The sequence below is a fragment of the Punica granatum genome, chromosome 8 (genome assembly GCF_007655135.1).
Source record: "Punica granatum isolate Tunisia-2019 chromosome 8, ASM765513v2, whole genome shotgun sequence".
Classification (NCBI taxonomy): domain Eukaryota; kingdom Viridiplantae; phylum Streptophyta; class Magnoliopsida; order Myrtales; family Lythraceae; genus Punica; species Punica granatum.
The window spans coordinates 17,251,153-17,267,918 of record NC_045134.1 but is presented as its reverse complement, the minus strand read 5'-3'; the positions used below and the strand labels follow the sequence as shown (position 1 = coordinate 17,267,918).

Sequence of the window (16,766 nt, the reverse complement as noted above, 5' to 3'; positions counted from 1 at the left end):
CCGGAAAACCGAAGAAAACGATGACAATAGCCCAATGGGGGTAATAGGTGACTTTGCATCTGGACAGTCAAAGGAACCATGACTCAGGATTTCCTATTGAAAGTCCCCCACGGGTTCACCGATTCAAAGGTTGAGCACCGCCTCCGAATTTGTTCCATTTGAAAGTAATAAGGACCATGCGAGGGTATCAAGAAATAGTGATTCTGTTGATTCATAGAGACAATGAGCCAATATGTCTATTAGTATAAGACCGTCCAGACAATGAGCCAATATGTCAATTAGCATAAGACCATATGCAACAATAGTCTCTCCACCAAGTCTTTGATGTGGGCTTGAGAGACGCTCAAGAAAAAGAGGTACTTCCAACTTCAATGGTTGTCTCTCTTTTTGGGTCTCTCATTAGAGCCAACATACGTATTATATTAATTAAATGATTATAGCTAATATTATATAAATAATATACATTAAAATAGATAAATAAAAAGAGCTATTTTTGGGCCAATGGCTATTTTTAAAAAATAAAATATAAAAAAGGAAAATCGGCTGCCTCGTGCAGCTGTAGACCCATGCAATAGCCGCTAAGTGATCTCTTTGCAAAGAAGCGCATCTTTCTGCAGAGAGATGGGTCTTCACGCGGTGGCGCACATGGAGATAGCTCCCTTGAGAGACATATGCGCACGTGTCTCTCCGTACGCCAGCTAGCGTTGAGTGATGCGGCTGCTCCTCTGTTGGAGATGGTCTGAACAAGTTAGGTGATAGATGTTAGTGATATATCCTAGAGCAAGTTCATGTATTCAATTAATTCATATTTATGCCAATAAAATTTATTTTATTATTCATATATTGTCTGTGTTTATTAGAATAAGTTCATAAGATATTTTATGAATACTTCATTCTTAAGGAGTTAAGAATATGAGTGACAAATTATTTCAGTATGAATATCTTTAAACTATTCATGATCATAAGAGACTTAACTGGACATTATCTCTCTGGATATATCGTCACATCTGTTTGTATCCATTATTAGTATACAGATGCTAATGAAGATGGATTAACGAGTCTCATGCTATCTGACAACGGTTGTCAAGCAGATACGTGGACGCTTATGTGATAAGTGGGTCGAACGTAACGCATAGATATTGTTGACATAGTATCTTCACTATTGTTAATGAACATTATCTGACTATACTATTATATGTAGTCCTTAGACTTGAGATGACACGGTTGCTTCATACATAGGTGATCAAGATTGTGTTCTGCATGGGTATCCGACAGGTGTGGTCCTAGTTAATTGTACATGGAGATAGGTAACCGATCAAAATGGGATTTATTAACCTGAGAAAGCAGGTAAACGATCCTATGGACATGAGTTCGATTCTGGATCAAGTAGTCATTGGCCAAGGTAGTTCATTTTTTGTTTTAAGTCATATCGATCTAAGAATGGAAATTAAAGACTTCATATGGTCAGCTATAGAGTTTGACATTCACGATGGCTCTGGCTAAATCGGGATCCTGTAGCAAAGGGACACGTGTGCACAATATGTATAGTCATTAGTTCTTCGGAGTGTATTAATAGTACATTCGTCACTCTTAGTATTGTCATGATATCATGCAATGTGTCACTCATGACCTGATATGCCCCAAAATGCAGTCCAGGACGAGATCGGATCTAGTTTGGTCATATCATGAGTTCCAAGTCCAAAAAGCTTGTTGCAACTCGCTCCTGGCCCATGACCTTACTTAAATGCATTGAGTTAGGTGGTAAAACACCTGATGGGCTGGAGTAAGTGTCCTCATTCAGGCCTGCATTTCAACGAATTTCTAGTAGTTGTGTAATTAATATTTTTGCTTTATTTCAATGTCGTTTGTATTCCTATGCTTTGAAAGTAGTTGGGTTATTTGAATTGCAGTCATTAAGTCTTATGGTTGTAAGAGCACTATATAAGCTCCTTTTATATTGAAAAACAAGTATTGAGTGATTATTGAATGAAAATTTGCCTTTGTGCATTTCCTATCTTCTTACATGAGCAATTCTATTGTTCGATGGCGAAACCCCCGTGATTTTTATCGTTCATCCTTCAGCTTGGTGAATCAAAATAACTTTTCTTGCTCGTGACGATTTATTTTATCGAGTGAGTTTAGTTGGTTCTACCTTTCACCAGTCTATCCTTATCCATTTCTGGTTTGAGGTTCCATCTTCTGATCCGCAAGCTCATCATCTGGTATCATAACGAAAGTTTATGGTTGAATAGTCGAGTGTATACATGAGTGTTTATGGAGGAATCATTTTGAGAAACGCAACGGATGAGGAAAATGTCGATCAAGTTTCAAGGAGACTCACTCTTGAGCAAGCCCAGTTCCTTGGGTTCTAGCGGAGGCAAGAGGAGCTCTTTGCATGGCTCGATCGAGTGACTCAAGCTCTTGAGCGGATGGTCGTGGTGCCTCTTCCTCTACAGCATGCACATCGAGTTCCTAGATGGAATGTTCGAGTGGAAGATGAAGCTGACCAGGAGGATGAACTTCCTGAAGAAGAAGAGCAGTCGATTCCGCAACGGTAGCAAAGGAGTGTTGGTAACAACCTCAAGCTGAAGATCCCGCAATTCGAAGGCACGAGTTCCTCCGAAGAGTACCTTGAGTGGGTCTAGCGTGTCGATAAGTGTTCGAATACTATGAGTACTCTAAAGCTTAGAAGTGTCAGCTTGCTGCAATCGAGTTCACCGATTATGCGAATCTGTGGTGGGAAAACTGAAGGAGAGATGAAAAAGATGAGATTCGTAGTTGGCAGGAGATGAAGCGCCTCATGCATAGAAGAATTCGTGCTTGAGTACTATAAGAAAGACTTGTTCCTCAAATTGTAGAGTATTCGTCAGGGAAGTATATCCGTTGAAAATTATGTTATGGAGTTCGAAATTTTATCGAATACGAATTGCAATGTGGTTGCATGGGTACTAGTACATCCCAAAGTCGATCCCGAAACGTGGGTGTGCCCTCATAAGAAAATTGATAGTTTCCTTATTTTGAAAGTTTCCTAAAATATATTGTTTAAAAGTGAAAACTATATTCAAGGGCAATATAGTATAGTCTTTTATTTGTATAGCTTGTTTGGCAAGTTATTAGATAACTTAAATGCAAGGACCTAATAGTGATTAGTTAATAAATGTCGATTAATTAATAAATATTATTTAGTCCTTAGGGTTATCTCAATGGTCTATATATAGATGTAGTCATCTTGCATAACGAGTAATCGAGAATCACTCAAGCAAGCGTCAAGTGAGAGAGAGAGAGAGCCGACGGCCTTATTCCTAACTTTAGAGCCGCCGTCAACCTTAGCCAACCCGAGGCTAGCCGCAACCAAGCTTGGCCCTCCCTCGGCAATGTGGTGTCCTTGATCGCCATATCCTTCCTCGCATATGTGGAGTTCCGATCGTGCTGGTGCTCCTTGACCGAAGTTCCTGAATCGTGGGGAGGATCTACTTGGTAAGTGATCCGTTCATGTGGCCAACCTAGAGGTCGGGCGCTTGAACGGTTTATTGGGTAAGACAAAGGTAAACTGTTTTGAATCATTTTCTTGTTATCTATTCGATGAAAGCATGATCTAGATCGATGTATATTACAGTTGTATTTGATGAGATAAAACTAAAATTTTAAAAGACCGTAGTTTTCTATTTTCGCTCGGAACGGTCTAGATTTTTTTTAACAATAGATGCATTTTGACTATGCTGTATTGCCTTGTTTGGAGTGATTGTACAACTCATGTCCCCTACATGCAACCTATCAAAAAAATGTCCCCTGCATGTAAACGCACATGCACGAGACTTCATCCAGCGCTGATGCTTTTATGCCAAGTGAACATTTGGTATCGCCTCGAAGTCGGGATTATTCCCGATCATCGTTATCCAATGATCTTGGAAACATTGCCGTCCTTGGCTTAATTAAGGAAAAGTTATCAATGCGTTTGTTTTCGGAGTTAAAGTCACGAATTTGTGATTGTGATTGTGATTGTAGAAGAAGACAAAAATATATGGGGCCCACCAATTTGACTTTTGAAATATGAAATGAATGGAAGGTATAGATAATTAATTATAATGGGATTGTATTTTAATAATATATGGGGCCCATCAATTTGACTTTTGAAATGTGTGTTTTGTTGTATAGTGTTTTAAGTTAAAGTTAAAATTAAAATCTTAAATCACGACTTTGAAAACAAACGGAGCAATATATCTATCCATTTCTATTTCTCTTCCTCGATTATATACTATTACGTTTTGGCGCCACAAGGACACCTAAAAGCGAATAGCTGTAGCCTGTTAGAATAAATATTGGAAGATGGAGTAATTGCCCTGCCTGCTGACTCCCGGCCACAATTAATGGGGCAACGCGTGGTAAAACAATTGATGCGTGGATAGTACAGAGAATCGTCTTCCACAATTAATGTGTGAACAATGGAGGGTGAAATGGCTTTAATGGGGTTATGAAATGACAATGCGGGGGAAATGCTCCCTTTTTTTTATTGTTAATTCATAAATAACTAGCCGTAAAATCCTTTTTGTTGGTACTTTGTAAATTAAATTTAGGAACTCTATTAATAATAATTGTGCATAATGATAGAGTATATGACATATTAAGAAATTTCATAATATTTCGAAGTAATGCATAATAAATAAATAAATAAATAAATAAATATATATATATATATATATATATATTTCAGAGGTAGATGTTGGAGAGCACCGCCTGAGCTTGGACTGATAGTCATGGATTGAGTGAGAGAATCTAAACGGCAAAGAGCAAGAAGAACATATGAGAAGAAGAGATAGATGGAAGGATTGAAATTAGGAAATGTAAGAACACTCGGCTGAAATAAATATGGGTTTTTTGTCGAAAAATGATCATTGACTATTCATTGATGTAGGGAATTCAAAAGAACAATTAATGAGGAGTTCGGAAAATGCTTGAAAATCCTATATGGAGGGCTCCCATTTAAGGAGCGGAGACATCTTGTCGCATGTGGTTTGAAAGTTTACTTTAAATACCTATTTATAGATAAATTCAACAAACATTGGACACGATTTTCAATTTTTTCAATTATAAGGAAAGTTCGTGGATATAAGACAACAAAATAAATTATACTAAATAATAAATGGGTATCAGTAGTTTCACAACAAATATCAAATTTGAACTTATTGGTTACAAGTTAAATCGAGCGCTGCTACACTACATTCTTTTAATTTTCAAATATTTAAATTATGACAAAAACAAGTAGAAATTTAGTCAAATAAATAAAAATTCTGATATTGACGCCCTTTAGCCTAGTCACCCTAACATGAAAAATAACTAAGTTAATTACCTAAAAAATTCAAAATTTTAGTAAGTTATCAATTTTAGTACAAATTTTTTTCTTGACTTAAAAATATATAAACTATCAATTTGATATCAATGTTAGTACATGTCAATTTTTCCGTTAATTTAAACTGAAATTGCTAGTTGCCACTCCTTAATCGGGGTAACTAGCGACCTCAGTGGTCATTTGCGATACTATAGGAGTGGTGATGGCCTCCAATGAGACCCTCATTGTGCGAGTTTTTGAAAAAAAAAAATTCGAGAAATGAAAGAAGAAGGGGTCAGCTGTGGAGCCTCATCGGTTGCCACTACCACCCAATCGAGGTAGCCTTCGATGTTCCCAATTAGGAGGCTGTGACCGCTATCGAAGCCACACCGACCAAGAAAGTCAACGTTGTGCTAATATTGATATCAAATTGATAGTGTATTATTAGGTTAAAAAAAAAGTTCGTGTTAAAATTGATAAAATATAAAAAGTTCGAGTTTTTTTAAGTAATTAATCCAAAATAACTTGAATTTCCATCACTCTGAATTTCACCCCTTAAAACTTAATTAATTCATTTTCAAATATTATTATCAATCATCTAAACATACATGCCTGATTAGTGATGTTTACAATCCTAAAAATACTATTAAAAGTACCCATTTACGGATAGGTTATTCACGAAGCCCCAAAACCTCGAAATTAGTAAGATCGATTGTTTTCTCCTTTTTTCTTTTTGAAATTTTTTCCTCTAAAATTATCTCTCTGGTGAAATGGAGATAAGAATGAAAAAGCAGTGACAGATAAAAAAAGATTCATTTATAAAAAAGGAAAAATAAATTCTTACGTAAAGTCATATACCCTAAAATTGTATTATAAAATCAAGGAATGATATAATATAACGGTACACCTCGTCTAGTAATTAAAAAATTTTAAATTTAATATCAAATGAGACTATTCATATTATTTTATTAAATATTTAAAATTTTTATTTTAATGTACTAATTTTATGACCTCCTTGTAATAAAAAAATTGTGCTATAAACGGACGCAAGTGTACATACACACACAGATATACATATACATGTATATATATTATAGATATTCTCCATCCATCGTGGGGTTCTGCCATTAACATCTCCGGCAAAACCATCCATGGCTTCTCGAAGAAGGAAAAGAAGAGAGGAAGAATGGCTCTACCCCCATTGCTACCATGAACCAGAGGCTCCTCATTTCTTCAAGGTCATACTCTCCAAAACACTTGAAGAAGGAAAGCTAGTGAGCCTATTCCCTATCTCTTCTTCCACTTCTATGGTGCTCTGCTCCGTGTCTACATCGTTGCTTCTCTGCTGGTTTTGCGCCTTTGCTAGCTTTCAGTTTACAATCTCTAGAATCATATACGTTGCTTACTGTGCTTGGCTATGGCTGTGATTGTTAAAGGTGCAATTTTTTAGCTTATATAATAATCATGGCAGGCTGTTCCGTTGAGGTTTATGAGGAAATATGGAGATGCTTTATCGAACTCAATACTTCTTAAGGTCCCGAGTGGCGAATCATGGCCGGTGGAACTGGAGAGGTGTAATGGAAAGGCCTTCTTATGCAATGGATGGCAAAGTTTTGCAGAGCATTATTCAATCGAACACGGCCACTTTGTAGTCTTTAGGTACGTTGGGAAATCCATTTTCCAGGTGGTAATATTCGACAAGAGTGCGTCGGAAGTAGAATATCTCTTGAAATATGACGACCGTGCTATCCGAAAGTCGAACCCTACGGGAGGGTCGACCGTCATTAGGATTGTGGAAGCTGGTGGGAATGATGTCTCGGTTGAAATCATCGGCGATCCAAAGCCTCAAGGGAAAAGGAGTAATTATAAGCAAGAGTTGCAATGTTCTTCTGGGCCTTCTAAAGTGGTGAAATTCGATCCGCCTGCAAAGGTTAATAGTGACTCAAGCGTATCATCACGGACTCGTTCTAAACTGAGTTTGGGATATACCGAATCTCAGGGGAAGCTGCTTCGGAGGTCGAAGAGACTAAATTTGGGCTGTTTGTCTCGGGAACCTGCAGGTATGCTACTTAGAGTTCGGGCAAATTGTTTTCCTAGTTATTCAAAATATAAGATGTTCATTGCTCAAAATATTAATAAGATGCTTTACTGAAGTGGAGTTCATCTGTTTCTTTAACTAAACAATTGCAGGGAAGGCAAGTCCTGTTGGAAAATCTTCTAGTGAGGCTCTCAAAGCCGCCGAAGAATTTCGAGCGACGCACCCTTTCTTTCGGCTTCAGATATATCCATCTCACTTGAATCGAGGCCATGTGGTGGGTTTCCTATACTTCTCTTAACACCTAGATCAGGAAGATGTTATTGTTACTGATGTCGAATAAGAACTGTTTTCCTTGGAGAAAAAATGATTGAAAAAAATGGTTTGCACAGACTGTACCAGAGAAATTCTTGAAGAGGATCAATGCAGTAGAGGGTATGCGGCCTGTGAAGCTGAGGATTTTGGAGAAATCGTGGTCAGCGAATCTATACTATCATGATAAGCGGGGGGAGCGCAGAGGCTGGTTTTCTGATGGTTGGGCAAAATTCACAAAGGAGGCTAGTCTTTGTGAAGGAGATGTTTGTGTTTTTGAACTAATAGCGAGGAAGGGCCTCGTGTTCGATGTCATGGTATTCAAGTGTTGATCGTTTAAGGCAAAAAAATGTTCGAGCTTTTTGTAGTACTGATGAATGTCAGAGTGTTGGAGAAACACTCCCTTAACTGTGCTTTTGTTTTAATAGATTAGAAGTATGAAGTTTTCTTTCCTGTGAATTTGAGGTAAATTCTAACTGTTCCCAAAAGCTTTGGCAAGTTATCACAATTTTGCCGGCCTCATCAAACTAAATAAGATGGCGTTTTGTTTACGTTAATTATGTTATTCGCAGTGAATTAATGCTATTTGCAAATATACTCGGAATCTAAATTGAACCATTCGTCGATTCACATGATTTGGGAGAGGTCATACACATGCGATACCAGTCAAGTTCAAAGAGTCAAGTTCACAGTGGAGTAGAGGACACCCTTTCTCCTTTTTTCTTTTTTTATATAAGGAAAAAACACTTTTGTCTCCCGACCTATAGCCTTAGAAAAAGTTAACCCGAAACTTTTAAGAAGTTGCACAGTGCCTTCTAAGCTTCTGAAAAAAATAAGCAATTTGCCCCCTCCAATCCTTTCTCTGGGTCGAGTCATGTACGTGACACGCGACTTCTTTAAAGGGCAAATAAGACATTTCACATATAAAAAATCATTAAAAAAAAAAGAAAATTTAACCCCAAAAAAAAAATCGAAGAAGGGGGTGCCTGCACCCTTCTCTGACATCCACAGATTGTGAGGTGCGGAGGTAGCCAGCAGTCACCCACCCCCCGGCGAGCTTAGACCTTGCTGGCAACCTCGATTTGGGGTGGGAGGTCGGGGCCCCCATTGGTCATTTTTTGAAATTTTTGTAATATTTTTTTACGATTTTTATATGTGAAATGTCTTATTTGCCCTTACAAAGTCATGTGTCAGACACATGACTCGGTTTTGCCCCGAAAAATGACCGGAGGAGGCAAACTGCTTATTTTTTATAAGGTTGGGGGGCACTGTGTAAATTTTTAAACGTCGAGGAGCAAACATTTTCAAATGGTAAATAAAGATTAGGAGGTAAAGTGCTTTTTTTTTCAAACACGTCGTGATACCGCAACTAGTCCCAATATGTTATGCAATATTTCGTCGATTATTTTCCCAAGGGGCACATTTTGGACTAATTTGCCATTTCATGTACTCTATTGGGGGCAAATAAAAAAAAAAGCAAATTCTTCAGCAACTATTCCGTCGTATAACACTTTTCATTTAATCGTTGCACAGAAACAGAGTATCTCCACGCTCTGTAGAAATCTTTATTTGCATTTGCAACAAAGTTGTCATTATCGAAATTTTACCTAGAATTGATCGAGACTCGTAGAATCGTGAATCGTAGAATTATATCGTTAATCGTAATTTCCTGAGAAAAAAAATCAATCCCTATATTCATAAAAAGGACCACAAATCAACAAACCAAAGGACTCATCAACAAAATCAACAAACAAGCATAATAGGAAATTGCAACACAATTTTCAAATCGAAACAGAATCATCAAACTCGGATCAGAACAGACACATCAAAACCTAAGGTTCAGACACTATCGGCAGATTCAGCACAGCAATTTGCATCAAATTGATTCACAATAGTTTGCAACAATTTGAATCAAATTGATTCAAAGCAACAATTTGAGCTAACAATATACATCTTTGATGCACTCGCTAGTACACTGAGAATTCTTAATTATGAACGATCCCAGGACTACGAAACGAAGGACTATCGTGAACCTACACTGAGATATTAGCGGCGATTATCTACATATTATGTTGTTTAGCTCAAAAGACGCTTCTCCCGGTGGGGCTAAAAAAAAGGGAAGAAACTACCGTTACATAACAAATCAAATTCCAATCTCTCTGGACGCTAGAGTCTAGACGAAGCTCGGGTAGAGGCAGAGGCAATCACCTGATCTGGAGTTTCTGGATGCTAGAGTCTCTGAAGTCTAGACGCAGTCACCCGCTCTGCAGGAAGCTTGAACTCTGCCTCCAATCTTTCAAAACCGGGAAAGAAGGGAGATGATACGCAAAAGGGATCTCCTCGGAACAAGAAGAAATTGGCACTGGCAGAACAAGAACTTCAAGAAGAAGTGCCGAACAAGAAGAAATTGCGGAATCTAGAAGCTTGGGACCGTCAGAGACTCGGAGGATTAGCCGATTAGGACATAGTTGGGGACTCAGGGAGAAAGAGGGAATGCCGGTGAAGAAGAAGAATGGGAAAAGAAGAAAGAAAAAAAAATAAAGTGTCGGGCTCAGGACCAATGGGCTAGGCTTCGGCCCGACTCTATTGCCTTCGCCTGCGGGCCCAAATCAGGGCTGGGCTTTGCCCGAGTCTAGGCTGAATCCGGAATCGCAGAATAGGCCCAATTTCGTGATTTCGCGATTCAGCCCACGATTCACCTACGATTTTGCATTTTCCGACTCACTCACCTGAATCAGAATCGTAAAACCCCTCGAATCGTAGAATCGTACGATTCTACTATTCGAATCACGATTCTGACAACCATGATTTGCAAGGAGATGAATGTGTGTTAATATTCACTCTTTAAATTGCTCTGTAGTAGCTTGCTCGTTTGCTGTGTAATGAGTGGATTTTTTATTTCTTTTTTTCGGTGAATTTAAAAACTCTGGTATTCCAGAAGTCCAATAGGCCGCAACTAATCCGGTCAAGTCAAATCACCCAATAAAGGGTAGATCTCTCACAGCATAAATTCTCTCCATCCACAAAATTTGAACCCGAAAACTTACTTAAAGGGGAGCAAGCGTCGAATCGCTTGAACCAACTCACATAAGTAATTTTTTATTTTTATTTAATTAGATGATTCCATCCTCGAAAGTTTATTGGGAAATACCGGGGATGCTCTTTCAGAGCTGGTGCTGCTCAAGGACTCGAGTGGTGAGTCTTGAGGTGCTAGTGGAAGAAGGTTGAAGGCAAAGTTTGGTTCGGAAAAGGCTGGAAAGAGTTCGAAGAGCATTACCCTATCCGGGAGGGGTCATTCCATGTGCTAATATTGGACAGGAGTGCCTCAGAGATTGACTACCCCTGTGAACCATAGTAAAAGACCATCAGTCCAAGCTAACCCACGAATATCTGCATGAGGTAGGTATTTTGAAATTTTTCAAATTCATTTGAATTAAAATACTAAATATTTAAAATTGTTAATAATTTTCAAGTACAAATGATAAACATTTGAAACCAAAATACATATATATAATCATTTGATCGTTGAAAGATATGAATGTTTACTTTTTAAATGACAAATTGCTCTCTACATTCAATCCTTTGGAGATTTACCAAATCTATCTTATCATTTAAAAATTTTCTGAAATTACCTGACGTTTCGCAATGTGTGCTATATGTATCCCACCGTGACATTTTTCATGAGAACTTAACGGAGACGCTGACGTGGCTCCATCTAATGGGTAATGACGCCTACCTGGAGTAATCCGTGAGACCCCTTGTCCACGGTGCCTTCCCCCTAGCCCCTGTCGTTCCCTTCCACTTTCCTTCCTCCTTCGCCTGTATGATCTGATTCACTTGTCTCTGCTTCTGTCATCTGATTCTAGCAAGGAATTAGGATTTTATGATATCTATCAGAATCAATTTTGCTAGATTTCACATGTACGGCTAGCTTGGACTTGTTCTTTCCACTATTGTGCTCTTCTTCGCGCAAAAATATTAGGGATTCAAAGGAAAATTACTTGAATCCTTTTCGGTTCATTTGGCACAATCTTAAGCAGTAAAGGTTTGTTCTAATTATAGTGAATGAATTATTTTGGTTGCTTCTCTTATTAGGAAGTGAATGCGGGAAAATTTCAGTGAAATAGCGAAACCAGAGTTGAACTGGCAGAGAGTGATTCATTTGAAAGGGGAGAAGTGTCTAGGACATCCTCCACAGTGACAGGAGCTTACAAGGAATGCCATCATAGGGTTCAAGCTGCTTTGTTAACATCTTGGAGTGATAAAAAACCAGGAGGACGATTTTTACGTTGCAGATATTGGAAAGTAATAATATGATGCAAAATCTGATGCTTATTTACATTGTTTTATTGGTATTTTAGGTTAGTGTGACGATACTGTTTATAATCCAGAATGATGATTGCAACTTTTTTCAATGTGTTGATCCTGTTGAATCCAAGCATATAAGGGAAATGATGAAATCACTGATTAAGGAGAAATAAACTCTTAATGCTGAATTGAAGCTTTAAGCATCTCGTTCTAGCCCTGGCTAGGTCGCTAGTCCGAGGAGCACATTAGAATTAGAGGGCATATAAAAGTACATGGGGATCCCACATCAGGAGAGAATCTTCGAGATTAAACATATAAGTTCTCAAATGCTAAGTACTTCATTTCCGTCTTCAGTGCCTATTTTCAAAATAATATGGGATGATTGGTAAAATTTCATTCTCCGGAAAGTGCGTGTAAAAAAAATTTTGAAATGTGATGCGTACTCTCTAGAGATCTTATTTTAAATCCCAATTGCTCGTATCTTTAACAAAAAAAATAGCACAATAATTTTCTATAATTTTACTCTTTGATTCATATAATTTATTCTGTAGGAAAAGGGCTCAAGTGAGAAATATTCATGTCAGATATTTTCCAATAAAAAATCATTCTATGGACCTAAGAATATTTTTCAATAATTTTTCTCCACTCAAATGTGCTTTTAAATCCGAAAAGGGTGAAAATGAAATTTTTTGACAAGTTTGAGGGCAAATATACTATTAATTCAGACCAAACCAGATCAGTTCGAAGTGGTTGAAACTAGTTCATGCCTGATGGAGTCTGATTTCATACCTCAAACCCTATGTGGCCTTCACATTCCCAAGTCTTCCATCAATGCCACTCGGAACTTGCAAACAAGGGAGATCGAGGGTTTTCCTTGATTTTCACCTCTGATTCTTAAGTTAACACTGTGTCCTTGTGAGAGTAATATTGCTTGGAGTTAAATAACGTACCTTGTAGGGTTTATATAGGAGGGGGTTTGAGGTGATATATCTTGATATATTCAGGATATATGATAAATTTTGTGAATATTTATTGGACTCACTGGGTATTATATAGGAAATAAATTTGATTTCATGGAAGACCTGATACTCAACGATCGACCCAGCTTTAATCGCAGGCCTTAGCCCAGTGGACTTGTTTACTAGATCGGAGTCCATCATTTGCCCCTTGTTTGGTTCCTAAATTGTTCAAGAAGCAAACACTAGTCGACATGCATCCTTCATCGAATAGTAGCTAAACAAGCATGTGAATTGAAGAGGGGTATGGCAAACTGTCTTTTTGTAGCTCATCAATAGACCCCACGGGAGGCACATGGGTCTTGTCCCTTGTCCGCTAGATGCTGGCATAGAATGGCGTCTGTCCAATGACATCAGCAGTCGCTTTATCTTCCCTACCTATCTCACCTGCATGGGGAATAGGCTTTAATCATTGCCTCCGGTCGCTTCTACAATTTCGAGCCTTATCCCTTCATTGGTGCAATGGTTATTTGGTTTATTGCTCGGCTCCGCGAGGGTTAACGTCCTTGCATATCTAAAGTAAGTTTGATTTGGATTGGGTGAGGCTTGCTGCACCCGCTCAACTAGTTGCTTGGTGTACGGACCCGAATGTGGACTCTCGTCGGGGCCCGCATTGGGTGCTTTTGGATCGCACGGCTTGGGAGTGTCCACCTTCCCGGGGATGCGTGACGGACACGAATGAGAAGGAGTCGCCACTTATCATTTTACTACCCGAGGGTCAGTGGTGGATAAGTTACCCGGGTTTATGGGTATGGAACACTTAGTTTTGCTAAGGCATTGATCTGTGCGGAACTGGAAAGTCCGAGTTCGGGGTTCACGTTACGTGTAGGCCTATATCCCGCACGCCCTTTCGGTACTCTAGTTTGCTAAGCTTGCATGTTTTAGTTATTTTTCGCGTGAATTAAGTTATGCAAGGCTCTCACGTTTTGATATCGAAAATTCGGTGAATTAAACGATATCGGTTGTGAAGCCGAGAGAGAAGTAAACCCATATGTCGGGGAATCGATCCACAATCATGCGTTATAGTTGATCAAATTATGATGTTTGAAATCTTGCGTGGATCGGAACCGCGAGATCTTGGATTTACTTTCCTTTGGGAAAGCACGAAACCGATTCGAATGATTCGACTCTCGGACCGTTTGCTCGCCAACTGAGATTCTTACATAATGAATGTACAATATAAAATCCTAACAATGTGCTCTCAAAATAATACAACAAATTATAAATTACAAGTGGTTGAATCTCAGTCGATTCGCATTCGGTTATTATTCCGCTCTAACTCACCGTGAGTTTAAGGAAGAACCGAAAACTGAAATTCGAATACGCTCTCACTGAATAGGGCGTTGGATCTTGTGAGCGATGATTAGGGCGCTGAACCCCATTGCTATTCGTCCGAGGAGTCGAGCTCGACTCGCATCACAAACAAGTGCAGAAAGGTAACACGCAACATGTGAATAACAGATAATGTGTTTGTATTCACGGAATGTACGTGTTTAACAAGTTGTTAATCCGGGTATTTTGGCATGCAAATCCTACCCTAGACAAACAAATGTGTGCTAAAATTTTAGCATCCGGCTTTGATTTGTGAACCTAACATATCGGATATCCGTAATCAAGTCTCGTGTGTGTAGATTGTTTTTACAGTAATTCGGTGTTGTGACACTAAAGTTACACTGAACTCATCCAAACTTGTGTTTTGACTCTAGATTTGGAACTTAGAGTTCCACCTAATCATTTCTAGCATTTGGTTGGATCGAGTGAAAAGATTAGTCAGGTAATTATGTTTTGATACAGAATATCTGACTAGCACCCTAAACTATGCTAGGATGACAGAAACTCATCAGTGGGAATAAGAAGGGGCTATGCAGATGAACCTGCACCTGAACAGGTAGCCCGTTTCGATTCCGATATCGTCGTGTTTCTGTCATACTAACCCTAGGATGTCGCCAAATCACAAAATGACATTCTTGCCCTTGACTTGAAAATTTGTTTTCCGAAAAGGGAAACAATGCAATACGGACCGCCTTGACCTGTAACCGGCGTCGACCAATTCCTTGGATCTTTTTAGGGTTATATAAGAACCCCGTAAAAGCCAAAGATTTTGTCAATCTATCCGGAAGTGATCTAAAAGGAACTTTTGTATTCCAACCTGAATTACCTGAAATCAGGTGAACTCAAGTCGAAGCACACAAGTTTCTCCTAGACGTCCATGTTACATCGTATTGCATGTCTCGGGTTTGGAAGTATGCATATTTTGAAAAGGGCATTAACATCGTTTTGTAATTCGTCGACAAGAGTTACAGATTAATGTCCAATTCATGCAAAGTTATTTAAAATTGAATGAATTAACAGTGTGAGCGTCCCGATTAACTCGTTCGTGGAATTTATGCTTAAGGTTATTGCCGAATGCATTAATTGTGAAAACGATTCGTTATTCGGCGACCGAGATGGTTTCAGAAGGATCGAGGATAATTTGGTCAAATAACCAAAATACCCTCATAACCAAATGAACCCAAATAAGCCATCCATATTCAAATCCGTGCATATTCTTTTTAAAGGCATTTCATGCGAGGTTTTAGATGTAAAGGAATTTGCAAATTGTACGAAATCCGAGAACGGACTTAAAACGGGAAGAGGAAGTCTCATGGAACCCGAATAACTCCATGAGACTCTCGGCCACTTCTCCTTGGAGAAAGCCGAGAGGTCTCATGGCCCGTATTAGGTTCCACGAGGTTTTTCTGTCTTGTTTTAAATCGTTTCTCGCCTGTTCAAACATCAAACATGTTAAATATCACATATTTGACAAAAGCCGGTATTGCAATGATTTAATAACACGTTTAAACATGCAAACACGCCCAAAATGTTATTTATAGAATCCATAAAACAATACCGACTTCATGCACGTGGGAAAAGTAAAATAAACTCGGGAACCAACTTGAATTGGACCAAGAAGACTATTTTTTACCCGAAGGAAGCAAGCTAAGTCTCGGGTACCCTTTTTCCAGGCAAACCCGAGAGCTTGCTTGCTTGTTTCTGGTCGGAATGGTCTTCCGAGCAACAATCCAAGCGTTTCTCGACATTCTTGTATATTATATGATGATAAGCATGCATAATATAACATAGAAATGTATAAAAATTAAGACTTGCACATGAAACATGCTTAATGTACTTTATAACTCCATAAACACGCAAGAAATGTAAAAAGACCTAACTTCTCTAAGTCGAGAATGTTATACCTAGCCTCGGGATACGAGGAAAGAGTTGGGAAAGGGTTTGAGAGTCGGATGACTCGGTTGAACGCTTGGTTGGACATTCGGGTGCAAGGGGTGCATGTTCGGGTGAGCTAGGTGTGCAGGGAGGACGTGCGTAGGCATGCACGGGCATGGCAGGGTGCTTAGGCGCACGGGCGCGCAGGCAGACACGGTGATAGGCGTGTGCGGGCACGGGTGATGGACGCTGGCAGGCGAACGGACGTGCACGGGCGCATACGTGCATGCATGCACGCGGGAGGACGTCCGGGTCACACGGGCAGGTGCACGGGCGAACAGTGACAAGCGCAGGAGCGCGCACGGGATGAACGAGAGCGCGCGCGCGCGGGAGCGCACGGTGACGCCGAGCGTCTAAGCGCAATGGCGGGTGACAGGTTTACTGTTCACCCGAGAGCCCGATCTTCACCTGAAATGATGGAATTGACTTGAAATGATGAGCAAATAACTTCAAACAAAAAATCTAAGTTAAAAAATGAACTCCTTGGATACAAAGCATATGG

The 16,766-nt window shown here is 39.3% G+C and overlaps 1 protein-coding gene across 2 annotated transcripts; it reads left to right on the top strand.

The window, feature by feature from the left end:
- The first annotated feature begins 6,427 nt into the window (after positions 1-6,427).
- Positions 6,428-8,230, top strand: LOC116187309 (B3 domain-containing transcription factor VRN1-like). 2 transcript variants are annotated; one of them, XM_031515962.1, is made up of 4 exons: positions 6,428-6,564; positions 6,798-7,386; positions 7,517-7,638; positions 7,754-8,230. In XM_031515962.1, exons 1-4 carry the CDS (start codon positions 6,478-6,480, stop codon positions 8,003-8,005), a joined length of 1,050 nt encoding a protein of 349 aa, XP_031371822.1. In that variant the 5' UTR covers positions 6,428-6,477; the 3' UTR covers positions 8,006-8,230. The 2 variants fall into 2 exon arrangements, with proteins under 2 accessions (XP_031371822.1, XP_031371821.1); XM_031515961.1 differs by having other exon boundaries at positions 6,430-6,600.
- Positions 8,231-16,766: the final 8,536 nt, after the last annotated feature.